We start from the raw sequence: 20,894 nt of genomic DNA on the forward strand, positions 1-20,894 counted from the left end.
AGACAATGAGACTTGATCGGTATGGTACATGTTAGACAATGAGATTTGATCAGTATGGTGCATGTTAGACAATGAGACTTGATCAGTACAGTGCATGTTAGACAATGAGACTTGATCAGTACGATGCATGTTAGACAATGAGACTTGATCAGTATGTGCTTGTTAGACAATGAGACTTGATCGGTACAGTGCATATAAGACAATGAGATTTGATTGGTATGGTGCATGTTAGACAATGAGACTTGAACATTATGGTGCATGTTAGACAATGAGACTTGATCGGTACAGTGCATGTTAGACAATGAGACTTGATTGGTATGGTGCATGTTAGACAATATCACTTGATCGGTACAGTGCATGTTAGACAATGAGACTTGATCGGTATGGTGCATATTAGACAATGAGATTTGATCAGTATGGTGCATGTTAGACAATGAGACTTGATCGGTACAGTGCATGTTAGACAATGAGGTTTGATCAGTATGGTGCATGTTAGACAATGAGACTTGATCAGTACAGTGCATGTTAGACAATGAGACTTGATCAGTACGATGCATGTTAGACAATGAGACTTGATTGGTACAGTGCATATTAGACAATGAGACTTGATCGGTACGGTGCATGTAGACAATGAAACTTGATCGGTATGGTGCATGTTAGACAATGAGACTTGAACATTATGGTGCATGTTAGACAATGAGACTTGATCGGTACAGTGCATATAAGACAATGAGACTTGATCGGTATGGTGCATATTAGACAATGAGATTTGATCAGTCTGGTGCATGTTAGACAATGAGACTTGATCGGTACAGTGCATGTTAGACAATGAGGTTTGATCAGTATGGTGCATGTTAGACAATGAGACTTGATCAGTACGATGCATGCTAGACAATGAGACTTGATTGGTACAGTGTATATTAGACAATGAGACTTGATCGGTACAGTGCATGTTAGACAATGAGACTTGATCGGTATGGTGCATGTTAGACAATGAGACTTGAACATTATGGTGTATGTTAGACAATGAGACATGATCAGTACAGTGCATGTTAGACAATGAGATTTGATCAGTATGCTGCATGTTAGACAATGAGACTTGATTGGTACAGTGCATATTAGACAATGAGACTTGATCGGTACAGTGCATGTTAGACAATGAGACTTGATCGGTATGGTGCATATTAGACAATGAGATTTGATCAGTCTGGTGCATGTTAGACAATGAGACTTGATCGGTACAGTGTATGTTAGACAATGAGGTTTGATCAGTATGGTGCATGTTAGACAATGAGACTTGATCAGTACAATGCATGTTAGACAATGAGACTTGATCAGTACGATGCATGTTAGACAATGAGACTTGATTGGTACAGTGTATATTAGACAATGGGGTCAATTCTATTCGGCAACTAAAGAATAGCGCCGGGAATTAGCTCCCGACGCTATTCAATTCTGCTACTAGTTGCCCGCAATTGTCGGGAATTCTTCTCTCATCCCCGGGGGATGAGAGAATAAATCCGACAAAAGTGCTGCCTCGCGGCCGGCGCGAGGCTGATTCTGTCGGGAATCAGCCTCGCGCCGGGTAGTTAAGTCGGAGAATGCCCGTTCTCCCGACAAAACTACCTGTTAAGTCGGCGAGAACGGGACATCGCCGACTTAGCTTTAGCTGAATTGAATAGCGTCGGGAGCTAATTCCCGGCGCTATTCTTTAGTTGCCGAATAGAATTGACCCCAATGAGACTTGATCGGTACAGTGCATGTTAGACAATGAGACTTGATCGGTATGGTGCATGTTAGACAATGAGACTTGAACATTATGGTGCATGTTAGACAATGAGACTTGATCGGTACAGTGCATATAAGACAATGAGACTTGATCGGTATGGTGCATGTTAGACAATAAGACTTGAACATTATGGTGCATGTTAGACAATGATACATGATCGGTACAGTGCATGTTAGACAATGAGACTTGATTGGTATGGTGCATGTTAGACAATATCACTTGATCGGTACAGTGCATGTTAGACAATGAGACTTGATCGGTACAGTGCATATAAGACAATGAGATTTGATTGGTATGGTGCATGTTAGACAATGAGACTTGAACATTATGGTGCATGTTAGACAATGAGACTTGATCGGTACAGTGCATGTTAGACAATGAGACTTGATTGGTATGGTGCATGTTAGACAATATCACTTGATCGGTACAGTGCATGTTAGACAATGAGACTTGATCGGCACAGTGCATGTTAGACAATGAGACTTGATCGGTACAGTGCATGTTAGACAATGAGACTTGATCGGTATGGTGCATGTTAGACAATGAGACTTGAACATTATGGTGCATGTTAGACAATGAGACTTGATCGGTACAGTGCATATAAGACAATGAGACTTGATCGGTATGGTGCATGTTAGACAATAAGACTTGAACATTATGGTGCATGTTAGACAATGATACATGATCGGTACAGTGCATGTTAGACAATGAGACTTGATTGGTATGGTGCATGTTAGACAATATCACTTGATCGGTACAGTGCATGTTAGACAATGAGACTTGATCGGTACAGTGCATATAAGACAATGAGATTTGATTGGTATGGTGCATGTTAGACAATGAGACTTGAACATTATGGTGCATGTTAGACAATGAGACTTGATCGGTACAGTGCATGTTAGACAATGAGACTTGATTGGTATGGTGCATGTTAGACAATATCACTTGATCGGTACAGTGCATGTTAGACAATGAGACTTGATCGGCACAGTGCATGTTAGACAATGAGACTTGATCGGTACAGTGCATGTTAGACAATGAGACTTGATCGGTATGGTACATGTTAGACAATGAGATTTGATCAGTATGGTGCATGTTAGACAATGAGACTTGATCAGTACAGTGCATGTTAGACAATGAGACTTGATTAGTACGATGCATGTTAGACAATGAGACTTGATCAGTACGATGCATGTTAGACAATGAGACTTGATCAGTATGTGCTTGTTAGACAATGAGACTTGATCGGTACAGTGCATATTAGATAATGTGACTTGATAGGTGTGATGCATGTTAGACAATGAGACTTGATCAGTACAGTACATTTTAGACAATGAGACTTGATTGGTATGGTGCATGTTAAACAATGAGACTTCAACAGTACGGTGCATGTTAGACAATGAGACTTGATTGGTATGGTGCATGTTAGACAATATGACTTGATCGGTACAGTGCATGTTAGACAATGAGACTTGACCGGTACAGTGCATGTTAGACAATGAGACTTGATCGGTATGGTGCATGTTAGACAATGAGATTTGATCAGTATGGTGCATGTTAGATCATGAGACTTGATCGGTACAGTGCATGTTAGACAATGAGATTTGATCAGTAAGCTGCATGTTAGACAATGAGACTTGATTGGTACAGTGCATATTAGACAATGAGACTTGATCGGTACAGTGCATATTAGACAATGAGACTTGATCGGTACAGTGCATGTTAGACAATGAGACTTGATCGGTATGGTGCATGTTAGACAATATCACTTGATCGGTACAGTGCATGTTAGACAATGAGACTTGAACATTATGGTGCATGTTAGACAATGAGACTTGATCGGTACAGTGCATGTTAGACAATGAGACTTGATTGGTATGGTGCATGTTAGACAATATCACTTGATCGGTACAGTGCATGTTAGACAATGAGACTTGATCGGTACAGTGCATGTTAGACAATGAGACTTGATCGGTATGGTGCATATTAGACAATGAGATTTGATCAGTATGGTGCATGTTAGACAATGAGACTTGATCGGTACAGTGCATGTTAGACAATGAGGTTTGATCAGTATGGTGCATGTTAGACAATGAGACTTGATCAGTACAGTGCATGTTAGACAATGAGACTTGATCAGTACGATGCATGTTAGACAATGAGACTTGATTGGTACAGTGCATATTAGACAATGAGACTTGATCGGTACAGTGCATGTTAGACAATGAGACTTGATCGGTATGGTGCATGTTAGACAATGAGACTTGAACATTATGGTGCATGTTACACAATGAGACTTGATCGGTACAGTGCATATAAGACAATGAGACTTGATCGGTATGGTGCATGTTAGACAATAACACTTGATCGGTATGGTGCATGTTACACAATGAGACTTGATTGGTACGGTGCATATTAGACAAAGAGACTTGATCGGTACGGTGTATATTAGACAATGAGACTTGATCAGTACGGTGCATGTTAGACAATGACACTTGATCGGTACAGTGCATGTTAGACAATGAGACTTTTCATCGGTATGATGCATGTTAGACAATGAGACTTGATCGTTACGGTGCATGTTAGACAATGAGACTTGATCGGTACAGTGCATGTTAGACAATGAGACTTGAACAGTATGGTGCATGTTAGACAAAGAGACTTGATCGGTATGGTGCATGTTAGACATGAGACTTGATCGGTACTGTGCATGTTAGACAATGAGACTTCATCGACACAATGCATGTTAGACAATGAGACTTGATCAGTACGGTGCATGTTTGACATGAGACTTGATTGGTACTGTGCATGTTAGACAATGAGACTTGATCGGTACAGTGCATGTTAGACAATGAGACTTGATCAGTACGGTGCATATTAGACAATGAGACTTGATCGGTATGGTGCATGGTAGATGATGACACTGAAGAGTATATTTACTAAAGCTTCTCAAAATGAAAATGTTGCTGCCTATAACAACCGATCAGATTCTATAATTTCTCTATTGCATCCTAGAAAATGCTAAACAGAATCTGATTGGATGCTATAGGCAACACCTCCACTTGTGTCTTAGTAGCTTTAGTAACTGTACCCCAGTATAGAGTTAAGAGTTGTATTGTCTAATGTCTCTGATGTCCCTACATCTGTGAGCGTTAGGGGAGTCAGTGCATTCAGTACATCACAGGTGACCACACAAATCATGTGATTACATGGCGTCCACATACCGACTCCCAGGCAGGTTTGCTGCAGAGCTTGGATTGCCCCCAGTACCACATCCTCCCGGTGAGATCTCAGGAGGCGTACAAGATGGCGGGTCCCATCGGCAGACATCACAGCGTTTCTCAGGTTGTAGGGTCCTTGCAGTAGAATGGTCAGACCTCTGGCTCCAATCAGATTTAGCATGTAAGACGGGGAGGAGAGAAACTCAACCAGCAAAGTTATACCTGTAAAATTAATATGTTGTTTTTTGGCCATAATCACTACCTGCTGCTGGATATGAGTCTACAAGAGGAGTACAGTGTAGGGAGTGCCAGCCCATATAGGGTGCCCCAACCCTGTCACTCCTTCCCCATCAGCCCGATCTTCACCACCACCTACTCTATACATTTCAAAGATCTTTGCTCAGACACAGTTGAAGAGAAGCCAATAGGAACCTATTGCTTGCTGGTAGGATGGTTGTGGTGCGACATGGAGGAAGGGGTACTCTCAAAGATAGATAGATAGATAGATAGATAGATAGATACTGGACATCTTCAAAGTAGCCATATACTTAAGATATACATTACTTAATAGCAGTAGTGGTTTTTACCTATCGGCTGCAGCCCCCCCGGGTAAAATCCGCCACCAAGCTCACTGACGGTGAAGCCGCTTCACAGTTACTGGCAGTGACTTCCGGTCACAGACTCTACATTGGGAAGTGTTTTCTCCCTCCAGGACTGCCAGACCAGGCTGCAATAGGCAGAGAGCTAGTTTCCTGTAGGAAGCCTGCTCCCTACCTCATCAGCCCTAGCCAGCTTCTATGGGCTGCAGCCGATGCAGTCCATAGAAGCAGTGGTTTGGCGAATGTGCAGTACCATTGCCACTACTGCGCATGCGCCAGGTCCTGGCGTTTGTGAACTGTACATAGCACAGGTGCCAGGACCCAGGCGGCGGTGACGAGGAGGGGGAGACACGGCAGCAGCGGCAGCCCTCCTCCAACAAGCTAGGAGCCGCCACTGCTTAAAGGCATTTCTCTGACGTCCTAGTGGATGCTGGGACTCCGTAAGGACCATGGGGATATAGCGGCTCCGCAGGAGACAGGGCACAATAATAAAAGCTTTAGGATCAGGTGGTGTGCACTGGCTCCTCCCCCTATGACCCTCCTCCAAGCCTCAGTTAGATTTTTGTGCCCGACGAGAAGGGTGCAATCTAGGTGGCTCTCCTGAGCTGCTTAGAATAAAAGTTTTTAAGTTAGGTTTTTTATTTTCAGTGAGTCCTGCTGGCAACAGGCTCACTGCTACGAGGGACTTAGGGGAGAGAAGTAAACTCACCTGCGTGCAGGATGGATTTGCTTCTTAGGCTACTGGACACCATTAGCTCCAGAGGGATCGAACACAGGCCCAGCCATGGAGTCCGGTCCCGGAGCCGTGCCGCCGACCCCCCTTGCAGATGCCGAAGTTGAAGAGGTCCAGAAACAGGCGGCAGAAGACTTTCAGTCTTCATAAGGTAGCGCACAGCACTGCAGCTGTGCGCCATTGTTGTCAGCACACTTCACCAACAGTCACCAACTGTCACTGAGGGTGCAGGGCGCTGGGGGGGGCGCCCTGGGCAGCAATGTATAATACCTTTTTATGGCTAAAATACATCACATATAGCCCTTGAGGCTATATGGATGTATTTAACCCCTGCCAGATCTCACAAACTCCGGGAGAAGAGCCCGCCGAAAAGGGGGCGGGGCCTATTCTCCTCAGCACATGGCGCCATTTTCCTGCTCAGCTCTGCTGTGAGGAAGGCTCCCAGGCTCTCCCCTGCACTGCACTACAGAAACAGGGTTAAAACAGAGAGGGGGGGCACTTATTTGGCGATATGATTACATATATAAAAATGCTATAAGGGAAAACACTTGTATAAGGGGTTGTCCCTGTATAATTATAGCGTTTTTGGTGTGTGCTGGCAAACTCTCCCTCTGTCTCCCCAAAGGGCTAGTGGGGTCCTGTCCTCTATCAGAGCATTCCCTGTGTGTGTGATGTGTGTCGGTACGTGTGTGTCGACATGTAGGAGGACGATGTTGGTGAGGAGGCGGAGCAAATTGCCTGTATTGGTGATGTCACTCTCTAGGGAGTCGACACTGGAATGGATGGCTTATTTAGGAATTACGTGATAATGTCAACACGCTGCAAGGTCGGTTGACGACATGAGACGGCCGGCAAACAAATTAGTACCTGTCCAGGCGTCTCAGACACCGTCAGGGGCTTGTAAAAACGCCCATTTACCTCAGTCGGTCGACACAGACACAGACACGGACACTGACTCCAGTGTCGACGGTGAAGAAACAAACGTATTTTCCTTTAGGGCCACACGTTTCATGTTAAGGGCAATGAAGGAGGTGTTACATATTTCTGATACTACAAGTACCACAAATAAGGGTATTATGTAGGGTGTGAATAAACTACTTGTAGTTTTTCCTGAATCAGATAAATTAAATGAAGTGTGTGATGATACGTGGGTTTCCTCCGATAGAAAATTATTGGCGGTATACCCTTTCCCGCCAGAAGTTAGGGCGAGTTGGGAAACACACCTTAGGGTGGATAAGGCGCTCACACGCTTATAAAAACAAGGGGCGTTACCGTCTCCAGATACGGCAGCCCTCAAGGAGCCAGCTGATAGGAAGCTGAAAAATATCCTAAAAGTATATACACACATACTAGTGTTATACTACGACCAGCAATCGCCTCAGCCTGGATGTGCAGAGCTGAGGGGGCTTGGTCGGATTTCCTGACTGAAAATATTGATACCCTTGACATTATTGACTATAGATGCATTTCTATATATGCGAGATGCGCAGAGGGATATTTGCATTCTGGCATCAAGAGTAAATGTGATGTCCATATCTGCCAGACGAAGACACGACAGTGGTCAGGTGATGCAGATTCCAGACGGCACATGGAAGTATTGCCGTATAAAGGGGCGGTCCATCGGACCTGGTGGCCATGGCAACAGCTGAAAAATCCACCTTTTGTTACCCCAAGTCACATCTCAGCAGAAAAGGACACAGTCTTTTCAGTCTCAGTCCTTTCGTCCCCATAAGGGCAGGCGGGCAAAAGGGCCAGTCATATCTGCCCAGGGGTAGAGGAAAGGGAAGAAGACTGCAGCAGGCAGCCCATTCCCAGGAACAGAAGCCCTCCACAGCTTCTGCCAAGTCCGCAGCATGACGCTGGGGCCGTACAAGCGGACTCAGGTGCGGTAGGGGGTCATCTCAAGAGTTTCAGCACGCAGGGGGCTCACTCACAAGTGGACTCCTGGATCCTACACGTAGTATCCCAGGTGTACATTGGAAATTCGAGACGTCTCCCCCTCACAAGTTCCCGAAGTCTGCTTTACCAACGTCTCCCTCCGACAGGGAGGCAGTATTGGGAACAATTCACAGGCTGTATTCCCAGCAGGTGATAATCAAAGTACCCCTTCTACAACAAGGGAAGGGGTATTATTCCACACTATATTGTGGTACTGAAGCCAGACGGCTCGGTGAGATCTGAAATATTTGAACACTTACATACAAGCGTTCAAATCAAGATGGAGTCACTCAGAGTAGTGATAGCGAACCAGGAAGAAGGGGACGATATGGTGTCACTGGATATCAGGGACGCTTACCTACATGTCCAAATTTGCCTTCTCACCAAGGGTACCTCAGGTTCGTGGTACAGAACTGTCACTATCAGTTCAGACGCTGCAGTTTGGATTGTCCACGGCACCCCGGGTCTTTACCAAGGTAATGGCCGAAATGATGATTCTTCTTAAAAGAAATATGGACGCTTTCCTGATAAGGGCAAGGTCCAGAGAACAGTTGGAGGTCGGAGTAGCACTATCTTAAGTAGTTCTACGACAGCACGAGTGGATTCTAAATATTCCAAAATCACAGTTTTTTCCGACGACACGTCTACTGTTCCTAGGGATGATTCTGGACACAGTCCAGAAAAGGATGTTTTATCCCGGAGAAGAAAGCCAGGGAGTTATCCGAGCTAGTCAGGAACCTCCTAAAACCAGGAAAAGTATCAGTGCATCATTGCACAAGGATCCTGTGAAAAATGGTGGTTTCTTACAAAAGATCCCATTCGGTAGATTTCACGCAAGAACCTTTCCGTGGGATCTGCTGGAAAAATGGTCCGGATCGCATCTTCAGATGCATCAGCGGATAACCCTGTCTCCAAGGACAAGGGTGTTTCTTCTGCGGTGGCTGCAGAGTGCTCATCTATGAAAGGGCCGCAGATTCGGCATTCAGGACTGGGTCCTGGTGACCACGGATGCCAGCCTGAGTGGCTGGGGAGCAGTCACACAAGGAAAAAATTTCCAGAGAGTGTGATCAAGTCTGGAGACTTCTCTCAACATAAATATACTGGAGCTAAGGGCAATTTACAATGCTCTAAGCTTAGCAAGACCTCTGCTTCAAGGTCAGCCGGTATTGATCCAGTGGGACAACATCACGGCAGTCGCCCACGTAAACAGACAGGGCGGCACAAGAAGCAGGAGGGAAATGGCAGAAACTACAAGGATTCTTCGCTGGGCGAGAAATCATGTGATAACACTCTCAGCAGTGTTCATTCCGGGAGTGGAAAACTGGGAAGCAGACTTCCTCAGCAGGCATGACCTCCACCCGGGAGAGTGGGGACTTCATCGGGAAGTCTTCCACATGATTGTAAACCGTTGGGAAAAACCAAAGGTGGACATGATGGCGTCCCGCCTGAACAAAAAACTAGACAGATGTTGCGCCAGGTCAAGGGACCCTCAGGCAATAGCGGTGGACGCTCTGGTAACACTGTGCCTCTCATACCAAAAGTACTGAGAATCATAAGAGGGAGATGAGTAAGAACGATACTCGTGGTTCCGGATTGGCCAAGAAGGACTTGGTACCCGAAACTTCAAGAGATGTTCACGGAAGACCCGTGGCCTCTACCTTTAAGAAAGGACCTGCTCCAGCAGGGGCCTTGTCTGTTCCAAGACTTACCGCGGCCGCGTTTGACGGCATGGCGGTTGAACGCCGGATCCTGAAAGGGCATTCCAGATGAAGTCATCCCTACCCTGGTCGAAGACAGGAAGGATGTAACCGCAAAACATTTTCACCGCATTTGGTGAAGATATGTTGCGTGGTGTGAGGCCAAGAAGGCCCCTACAGAGGAATTCCAACTGGGTCGTTTCCTACATTTCCTGAAAACAGGACTGTCTATGGGCCTAAAATTAGGGTCCATTAAGGTTCAAATTTCGGCCCTGTCGAATTTCTTCCAGAAAGAACTGGCTTTAGTGCCTGACGTTCAGATGTTTGTAAAAGGGGTACTGCATATACAGCCTCCTTTTGTGCCCCAGTGGCATCTTGGGATCTCAATGTTGTTTTGAGTTTCCTAAAGTCACATTGGTTTGAACCACTCACCACTGTGGACTTAAAATATCTCACATGGAAGGTGACGATGCTATTAGCCCTGGCTTCAGCCAGGCGTGTGTCAGAATTGGCGGCTTTATCATATATAAAGCCCTTACTTAATTTTTCATTCTGACAGGGCAGAATTGAGGACTCGTCCTCAATTTCTCCTTAAGGTGTTTTCTGTTTTTCACATGAACCAACCTATTGTGGTACCTGCGGGTACTAGGGACTTGGAGGACTCCAAGTTAATTGACGTTGTCAGGGCCCTGAAAAATATGTTTCCAGGACGGCTGGAGTCAGAAAATCTGACTCGCTGTTTAGCCTGTATGCACCCAACAAGATGGGTGCTCCTGCTTCTAAGCAGACGATTGCTCGCTGGATTTGTAATACAATTCAGTTTACACTAGTGATGAGCGGATTCGGTTTTACTCGGTTTTACTCGGTTTTACTCGGTTCTCAAAACAGCATCTTATTGGCTCACGGATGTCACGTGTTTTGGATAGCCAATAAGATGCCGTTTTGAGAACCGAGTAAAACCGAGTAAAACCGAACCTCGCTCATCACTAGTTTACACATTCTGTGGCAGGCCTGCCACAGCCAAAATCTGTAAAAGCCCATTCCAAAAGGAAGGGGGCTCATCTTGGGCGACTGCCCGAGGGGTCTCGGCTTTACAACTTTGCCGAGCAGTTACTTGGTCAGGGGCAAACACGTTTGCTAAATTCTACAAATTTGATACCCTGGCTGAGGAGGACATGAAGTTCTCTCATTCGGTGCTGCAGGGTCATCCGCACTCTCCCGCCCGTTTGGGAGCTTTGGTATAATCCCCATGGTCCTTACGGAGTCCCAGCATCCACTAGGACGTCAGAGAAAATAAGATTTTACTTACCGATAAATCTATTTCTCGTAGTCCGTAGTGGATGCTGGGCGCCCATCCCAAGTGCGGATTGTCTGCAATACTTGTACATAGTTATTGTTACAAAAATCGGGTTATTCTTGTTGTGAGCCGTCTTTTCAGAGGCTCCTTCGTTGTTATCATACTGTTAACTGGGTTCAGATCACAGGTTGTACGGTGTGATTGGTGTGGCTGGTATGAGTCTTACCCGGGATTCAATATCCTTCCTTATTATGCACGCTCGTCCGGGCACAGTATCCTAACTGAGGCTTGGAGGAGGGTCATAGGGGGAGGAGCCAGTGCACACCACCTGATCCTAAAGCTTTTATTATTGTGCCCTGTCTCCTGCGGAGCCGCTATATCCCCATGGTCCTTACGGAGTCCCAGCATCCACTACGGACTACGAGAAATAGATTTATCGGTAAGTAAAATCTTATTTTTTCCTACCACCTTATCTAAATCTATTTTAAGAACACATACTGTAGAAGGCATTTTTTGCATGAAAATTATTTTTAAGGATAAATGTAATATGGAGGCAGTGGGAAGCCACAGATTGAAAGTTATGCAGTGGAAGGTGCAGGGTTCCCAGCAGCACAGAGTAGTGATTTCAGGCTGCTGTCACACTGATACAGGAAGCCACAGACTGAGAGTTATATATTGGAAGGAGTAGGGTTCCCAGCAGCACAGAGTAGGGGTGTCAGGCTCCTGTCACACTAATACAGAAAGCCACAGACGGAGAGTTATATAGTGGAAGGAGCAGGGTCCCCAGCAGCACAGAGTAGGGGTGTCAGGCTCCTGTCACACTAATACAGAAAGCCACAGACGGAGAGTTATATAGTGGAAGGAGCAGGGTCTCCAGCAGCACAGAGTAGGGGTGTCAGGCTCCTGTCACACTAATACAGAAAGCCACAGACTGAGAGTTATATAGTGGATGGAGCAAGGTGCCCAGCAGCACAGAGTAGGGAAGTCGGGCCCCTGTCACACTGATACAGGCAGAGCCGGCCCTAGGCATAGGCAAACTAGGCAATTGCCTAGGGCATTTGGTATGCCTAGAGGCACAGGCAGATTCTGCTGATTAAAATGATATGCAACATGCCTATATTCTGTGTGTAGCTTTTTGTATGCAGATACAGCCACACACAGAATATAGGCATGCTGCAGATCATTTTAATCAGCAGAAGCTGCTTGTGCATCCTAGTCATATAGCAATGCAAATAAGATGCATTTTCATAAAAAAAAGGCGCCCGACGTTAGCAGAGCTGCCAGCTGACTCACGCCAAGCATTTCCTGCTGCATGGCGTATTGAGGCAAGATGTATGAGGACACATCTGTATCCAAGCAGAGGCAGAGGTCACAGTGTTAGCCATGTGAGTGCTGTGTGCGAGTGGGTTGGTTGTGCAGTAGTGTTCGGCATACATGTAAGGGGCATTATGCGAGTCATGTGTATAAATGCATTAATAATGTGCGGCAAATGTGTAAGGGGCACTATGTGTGTCATTATGTGTATAAGGGTACTAATAATGTGCGGCATATGTGTAAGGGACATTATGTGTGTCATTATGTGTATAAGATCATTAATAATTTGTGGCACATGTGTAAGAGACATTATGTGTATGAGGTCATTAATAATGTGCGGCAGTAAGGGACATTATGTGTATAAGGGCATTAATAAAGGTTGTCATAATGTGTAAGGTGCATTATGTTTATAAGGACATTAATAATGTGTGTCATATGTGTAAGGGGCTTTACTATGGTATTATGTGTATAAATGCTATACTAAATGTGTTTCATTATATGTATAAGGTGCTCTACTGTGTGGTATAATGTTTAAAAAAGGCACTACTGTGTGGTCTAATGTGAATAAAGAGCAATATGGTATGGTGTAATGTGAATAAGAAGCAATTCAATGTGATGTAATGTGAATAAGGAGCACTACCGTGAGGAGTAACATATATAAGGTAAAGTGGTACTACTGTGTGATGGAACATGAATTAGGGACACTATCACATGATAAATTGTGAATAGTTGCAATACTGTGTATTGAATTGTGGGTACTATTGTATTGTTATGCCCCTGGCCAGTAAAAACACACCTTTTTGGGCTGTGCGCCGAATGTGCACACTGTTCCTATTTAAAATATAGGGGGTAGGAGCATCAAAATGAGGACTGCTATGGGTGAGGTGTGATGATGCTGGGAAAGGGGTTGCAGGGTCAGAGGCGGCACTAGTGGCAGTACTAGGGGGCACCAGCCAAAATCTTGCCTAGGGCTACATATTGGTTATGGCCGGCTCTGGATACAGGAAGCCACAGACTGAGAGTAGTGGAAGGAGCAGGGTCTCCAGGAGCACAGAGTTGTGAGGTTAGGCCCCTGTCACGCTGATACAGGAAGCCACAGACTGAGAGTTATATAGTGGAAGGAGCAGGGTCCCCAGCAGCACAGAGTTGTGAGGTCAGGACCCTGACGCGCTGATACAGGAAGCTACAGACTGAAAGTTATATAGTGAAAGACGCAGGGTTCCCAGCAGCACAGAGTAGGGGTGTCAGACTCCTGTCACACTGATACAGGAAGCCACAGACTGAGAGTTATATAGTGGAAGGAGCAGGGTCCCCAGCAGCACAGAGTAGTGATATCAGGCTGCTGGCACACTGATACAGGAAGCCACAGACTGAGAGTTATATAGTGGAAGGAGCAGGGTTCCCAGCAGCACAGAGTAGTGATGTCAGGCTGTTGTCACACTGATACAGGAAGCCACAGACTGACAGTTATATAGTGGAAGGAGCAGGGTCTCCAGCAGCACAGAGTAGGGATGTCAGGCTGCTGTCACACTGATACAGGAAGCCACAGACTGAGGTATATATTAAGTTACAAGGAGCAGGATCCCCAGCAGCACAGAGTAGTGATGTCAGGCTGCTGTCACACTGATATAGGAAGCCACAGACTGAGAGTTATATAGTGGAAGGAGCAGGGTCTCCAGCAGCACAGAGTAGGGATGTCAGGCTGCTGTCACACTGATACAGGAAGCCACAGACTGAGGTATATATTAAGTTACAAGAAGCAGGGTCCCCAGCAGCACATAGTAGTGATGTCAGGCTGCTGCCACACTGATACAGGAAGCCACAGACTGATAGTTATATAGTGTAAGGAGCAGGGTCCCCAGCAGCACATAGTAGGAATGTCAGGCTGCCGTCACACTCATACAGGAAGCCAAAGACTCTAGGGAATATTTACTGATTCTAGCGCTCCTTATCATTGGTTCATACAGCATCAATGTGTTTTTCTGTTTAACTGACATCCAGATTGTCTATTAGGAGCTGCAAAAGTATACTTTTTATCCTTGAGGTATATGCACTACTAGATCCCTTTCTTCGAAAGGTTGTGTTAATTGCTAAATTTTAATTGTGAGCCCGATATCTTTCACATGTGGTTAGGTAGTACTAAACATATTTGAAAAATACTGCTTATTTACTAAAGTGCAGGTTTATAGAAGTGGAGATGTTTCCATGGCAACCAATCAATACGATTCTAGCTATTATCTTCTAGAAACCACTAGATAAATGATAAGTAGAATCTAATTGGTTGCTATGGGTAACATCTCCACTTCTATAACCCTGCACTTTAGTAAGTATACCCGTAAGAGTTACATAGGGGAAGAAACATTATCTCTGATAAGGGCAATTATGGTAACTTCTACCAACACTTATCATTAAAATGGATAACAGATTATTTTCTCCATGTAGTACATATTCTCATACAATTCACTGCCATTTAAAAGATAACAATGAGAGCGACGTACAGTATATCTCCCCTGTAGTGCACAGACGCCATCACTACAAGTCTATGTAATTATTGTGTTAAGTGTTTTGTAATTCTTAAACTACAGTATGTGACAGGTGACACCACAGAGAAGTTAAAAGTTATTTGTATTGCAATTCTGTACTTAATATCCCATTCTTGGAGCAGAAATGTAACACCCAGACCCTTGGCGCCCGGCAATGAGACAAGTACAGTTCTACACACAAATCTGTCACCTGATACTGACCAATTCTGGCTGCCACCATTCTCTGGGTCTCTGTATCCGATCCAGCCAGAACCCACAATGTGGTGCCAATGGTCTCCTGTGTGAGCTGCGTTTTGCTTCTCTTGAACAGTTGTACGAGGGGAGAGAAGATTTTTGACTCAATAATCCTCTTCTGTGCATCAGAATTTCCATCTACAAGTCTGGGAAATAATCAAATGAGTCATAGATCCTCTTTCTGTCTGTGATTCAGCACCTACCTAGGTAAATACCGAAATCTAATTTGCCCCAAATACAAAGGATAATTTCTTGTATTAGTCATGTAAAGGCTTCCACACATTGAAAGAACATTTGAAGCTATTCTATAAAATTGGAATAAGTTTCTTGCCAAATAAAGAGATTCCAAAATAAAAAAAATGGAATAATGATAAATTGGCACTAGAAATAATGTCTATCTTAAAATAATTAATTCTACAAAACATAATGGGACATATTCAATTATAGTTAATTGTTGTCGCTGCACAATTCAATAGGCTACGGGAACCCTTCTCGAATTACCATGGACAGGATATTTTCTCGCAGCCTCAAGAGCTGTGAGGAAAAATCATCAATAAAATGCAGGTTCCGCATTTACTGCGTGGGGAAAAAAAACATTGATTCCAAAGTTTACGCAGAATCAGTGGGTTAGCGAGTATTAACCCAGTGATTACCGCGCATAGGGAAAAGGCAGTTTAATTGAGCACGACGTGATCAATAAGCCGCTCATAACTTTATTGTGATTACATAAACCTTGTATTTAAGCTAGCTTATCACTAAATAAAACCACACCACACACTGAAATAAAGACACGGACACAGTAGCTGGAGTTAAAGGTCAGACGATGTTTATTAATCGCTGACCAACTCTTTAAACTAATAATTGAGGCCGAATTAGAATTGAAATTGAATATATAATTAACTCTAGTTTGGAGGATGGCAAAAACAGAAAACCGCTGCCAAAACCACCAGCACCCGTCACCTAGATGGAAACCACCAAACCAAGGAGGGGAGTACACATACCCCGCCTCCTTCCCGCATAACCCGCATTGTGCTGGCCTTACCCCTCTTTCTCTGGCAAACGTTCGGTTCCCGCAGGGGAACGTCTAAATGTCCAACCGCAAGAAAAGGACACACCTGCCGTCCATTTAAAGAGGGAGCCCCACAATGACCACTTATGCCTGTGTGACAGCTGGTTGGCAGCGATTTCCCGCCAATCTGGCTTTCAATAGCCCACAGCAAAACAAGACCTATCCGCATTCTGGGAGGGCGGGCGGGCAAAACTGAAGGCAAGAGGAAGTCTGGCAAAATGGCCACCCCTTATATACTAAACTGAGACCCTCCTCTCCATCCTGATGCACAACCCTCTAATCCAATAGGAAAAAACCCAACTGGGAAACTGATCTGCCTAGCAACTGCTTAGTCATTTAACAACCAATCACAAAAAGTTGATCGCTTATATTGCCTCAGGCTTATGCAGCCTTCAGCTTATCTAAGCCGCTCATAACTTTATTGTGATTACATAAACCTTGTATTTAAGCTAGCTTATCACTAAATAAAACCACACCACACACTGAAATAAAGACACGGACACAGTAGCTGGAGTTAAAGGTCAGACGATGTTTATTAATCGCTGACCAACTCTTTAAACTAATAATTGAGGCCGAATTAGAATTGAAATTGAATATATAATTAACTCTAGTTTGGAGGATGGCAAAAACAGAAAACCGCTGCCAAAACCACCAGCACCCGTCACCTAGATGGAAACCACCAAACCAAGGAGGGGAGTACACATACCCCGCCTCCTTCCCGCATAACCCGCATTGTGCTGGCCTTACCCCTCTTTCTCTGGCAAACGTTCGGTTCCCGCAGGGGAACGTCTAAATGTCCAACCGCAAGAAAAGGACACACCTGCCGTCCATTTAAAGAGGGAGCCCCACAATGACCACTTATGCCTGTGTGACAGCTGGTTGGCAGCGATTTCCCGCCACCAAGGTTTACCAAACCGCCACCGCCATCCGCAAACAGAAACTTAACCAACCAGAAACAAACTAGCTCTACCGAAAAAGACCGAAAATATCTTCCAGAAAAAACTGCACTCCTTCCGGAGAAAGGTGAACCCCATCGTCTCTATAGAACTGTCTGTTCCGCAGCACCAGCAGAGGATGCTTAATTGCCACTCCGCCTATGGCCTTGACAAACAGAGACACTGTCGAGTTCACCTTTTTGCGTGCTTTCTCCAGCGCCGAGAAACGCACCGCACCACGCCAATGGAAACGGGGCACCATTTCCGACCAGACAATGCATACCCCAGGCCAGTGACAACGTATAGCCACTACATCCGCCTTTATAGACAAAATCAAGTCTATGCCTTTCACTCGGCCCAGATCATTACCACCCAGATGGATGATAATACAACTGGGGCGACCCCAGCGGCGCTCCCGTGCAAACAGGACGCGCAACAAATCACCCCATAACATGCCCCTAACACCTAGCCATCTAAACTGCCTGGACCCAAAATCTCATTCGCCCTAGCCGCCATGGGATGTTTCTCTGCCCAAAAAACGTATGAATGACCAACCATCCATATGTGGTCTCCAAAATTGATGACAGCTGTAAAAGAAAATATCCTAATGTCAGATTATGCACATAATCTGTAACTGAAACACAACGTAAACCAATTAAACCCAAGTGAAGGAGAAAACTCAAAAAACCTCCCGTGGACCTTGGTAGAACAGCCAATTGAAATTAGGCCCCCTTGGAGGAAAAATTTTTAAAAATTCGCTTCACACCCTCGATTCCTGAACGGTAAGCGTTCAAAAACCGACGAGTAAACACGTTTTTGGGTTAGCGCAACCGGCGCACTTATAACTTATCTATACGGACGTAGGACTTATAGGAGGCCGACTTCCAGCGACCCAACTCCCGAATAGCCGCTGGTGATGAACCAGCGGCTGCCGCATGGGTAGCCGCCCCAATCCGAAAGGAATGAGTACCGAAGTCCGCCTCCTGCAAGCCCAACGCCGTTAAACATTTCTTAAACACCGATGAAAACTGAAACTTCGTCAGAGGGTCCGACTGCGCGTGTACCAGCAACTGGTTGCCCCCCGGAGGTCTTAACCGCACATACTCTTGCGTCAGCCGCAGCGGGCAAACGCCCATACCCTCCTGAGCCTCCAAGGACAACCAGCGACCCCGACCTGTTTGATCTGTCTTGGATCGCACAATCCTACAGAGCAACAGGCCCTCCTGCAAGCGCACATTCTCATAGAGCAGACCCGATTCCCGGGACGCCTTGCTGCTCGCCACTAGCTCGCTCACCCGAAACGCCCCGAAAAAGGCCAGGGCATACGCGCTACTAAACAAAGCCACCTCAAATTCCGAGGACGCAATCCGAGGTAGCACATGCAGCAAGTCCGCTAGCAGCTGCAACGTTATAGGCCTACGTGAATCCGCGGGCGCCGGGTGCAACCTAGCCCAACCTTTCAGCGCTCTGGAAAGGACAAACGACCCCGTGGGGTCCGTTGTCCCGTGGAGTCGCGAGTGAAAGGCGATGCCCGCAAGGGCAGTAGCCATGGCCGCTTTTGACCTACCGTTTTGGTAATGCTCCCAAACAAAGGTCAACAGGGCGTCGGCCGAGGACTCACCTGCTACCCCGTACCTACTCTGAAAGGCTGACCAATCCCGCCATGCAGCATCGTACGCACGTAGCGTGGAGGGAGCCAGTGCACACCTGGCCAACGCCGTTAAACCGCTTCGACCATCTGCCAGACAGAAGGTGGGCACTGTAACCCCTCTGCCTCCGCTCCCGGAACCAACGTCCTGAATTTGTCAAACTGGAACCGGGACAATGCATCCGCAATTCCATTGTCAACTCCGGGAACGTGGCGAGCCCTAAAATTAATATTACGCTGTAAACAAACTAGCACTAAATGCCTTAGTAATCGCAGGGCCTGCGGCGATGATGAACGCTGATTATTTATCGCATGCACTACCCCTAGGTTGTCGCAAAGAAACAAAATGTCCCTATTTGCGAACTGTCCGGCCCATAACTCCAGCGCCACTAAGATTGGGAACAATTCCAGCAGCAGCAGGTTCTTGGTAAACCCACGCGTTACCCAAGATGCCGGCCAGGCCGCAGCGCACCACGCGCCAGCAAAGAACGCTCCGAAACCCCGACTGCCTGAAGCATCCGTGAACAACTGCAGCTGCTCACTGGAACAACAAGGAGCGGGCCACAACACTTCCCTGTTGAAGGACACCAGGAAAGAGGCCCAAACCCGCAAATCATCCTTGATCTCGCGGGACAGGTAAACGGAGTGATTCTGTCGAACCGTCCCCGCTGTGGCCCGCTCAAGTCTGCGACAGAAAATCCTACCCATGGGGATAATCCGACACGCAAAATTGAGAGAGCCAAGCAAGGACTGCACCTGCTTAAGCCGAACCCTGCGTTTTCCTAAACAGTCTGTAATCAAACCCAATAGCTTCTGCACCTTATCCTCGGGCAAGCGACAGCACCCCCCCACCGTGTCGATCTCGATACCTAAATAGCTAAGACAAGTGCAAGGACCCTCGCACTTATCCTGCGCAACAGGTACCCCTAAAGCGCAGAATAACGACCTGGCCACCGAGAGAATGTCCCCACAGACCGAACTGTCCCCGGGTCCTACAAAAAGAAAATCATCCAGATAGTGAGCCACCCCCGGTTGCCCGGAGGCGGTCTGGACGCACCAGTGCAAAAATGTGCTAAAACACTCAAAGTAGGCGCAGGATACAGAACAGCCCATGGGGAGACACCGATCGACGTAGAATTCGCCCCCTATTTTGAAACCCAGAAACCGCAAGGAATCTGGGTGCAGCGGGAGTAGGCGAAAGGCTGACTCCACGTCCAATTTTGCCAACAGACTCCCTGGACCATCATCCCGCACTAAGCGCAGCGCGTCGTCAAACGATTGATATCGAACTCTGCATTGGGCTTCCGGGATAGCGTCGTTGACCGACACCCCCGGCGGGTGAGACAAGTGCTGTATCAAACGAAACTTGCCTATGGCCTTCTTGGGCACCACCCCTATTGGGGAAATGCACAAGGAGGGCAACGGGGAAAAGGCGTAGGGCCCAGCCATGCGCCCTCGCTCAATCTCCCCGTCGACCTTCCGCCGGATCTCCTGCGGGAATTCACGAGCCGATCTCAAATTCTGGCGTGCAACCACATACACCGAATCCGGAATCGGCAAGCGAAAACCCTGCTGAAAACCCTCCGAGAGAAACGATGCGGCCGTCCGATCGGGATATAACGCAAGCCAGCGCAGCAACTCGGAAACTATAATCGGGGAGAAGGCCTTACTTGCCAATTCCACCGGCCTCGGTGGAAGAGGCAGGCTTACTGCCTGTTGACGCGGTGCATTCCTTGGCCGGGTGATTGGATCCGCACACCCTGCATGAGTGGCGAAAACGACAGCTCGTTCCTTTGACGCATTTACCGTCGTTGTAGGCGAAACACTTCCCTTTCCCCGTCAATCGGGAAGCTGCCACCCCGGACGCCCCGTGCTTC

At 46.4% G+C, this 20,894-nt stretch overlaps 1 protein-coding gene across 2 annotated transcripts in view; it reads right to left on the reverse strand.

Moving 5' to 3' along the window:
- The window catches only part of LOC134969581 (ankyrin and armadillo repeat-containing protein-like), a 101,666-nt gene that overhangs the window by 55,206 nt on the left and 25,566 nt on the right, over positions 1–20,894 (reverse strand). For both annotated transcript variants that reach the window (XM_063945631.1, XM_063945630.1), the window contains exons 3-4: positions 15,333–15,511; positions 5,014–5,232 (exon numbers count right to left, since the gene is read on the reverse strand). In XM_063945631.1, the coding sequence (XP_063801701.1) occupies positions 5,014–5,232; positions 15,333–15,511 (398 nt within the window). The remainder of the gene's footprint in view (positions 1–5,013; positions 5,233–15,332; positions 15,512–20,894) is intronic.

Source organism: Pseudophryne corroboree, chromosome 11, assembly GCF_028390025.1.
Source record: "Pseudophryne corroboree isolate aPseCor3 chromosome 11, aPseCor3.hap2, whole genome shotgun sequence".
NCBI classification, from domain to species: Eukaryota; Metazoa; Chordata; class Amphibia; order Anura; family Myobatrachidae; genus Pseudophryne; species Pseudophryne corroboree.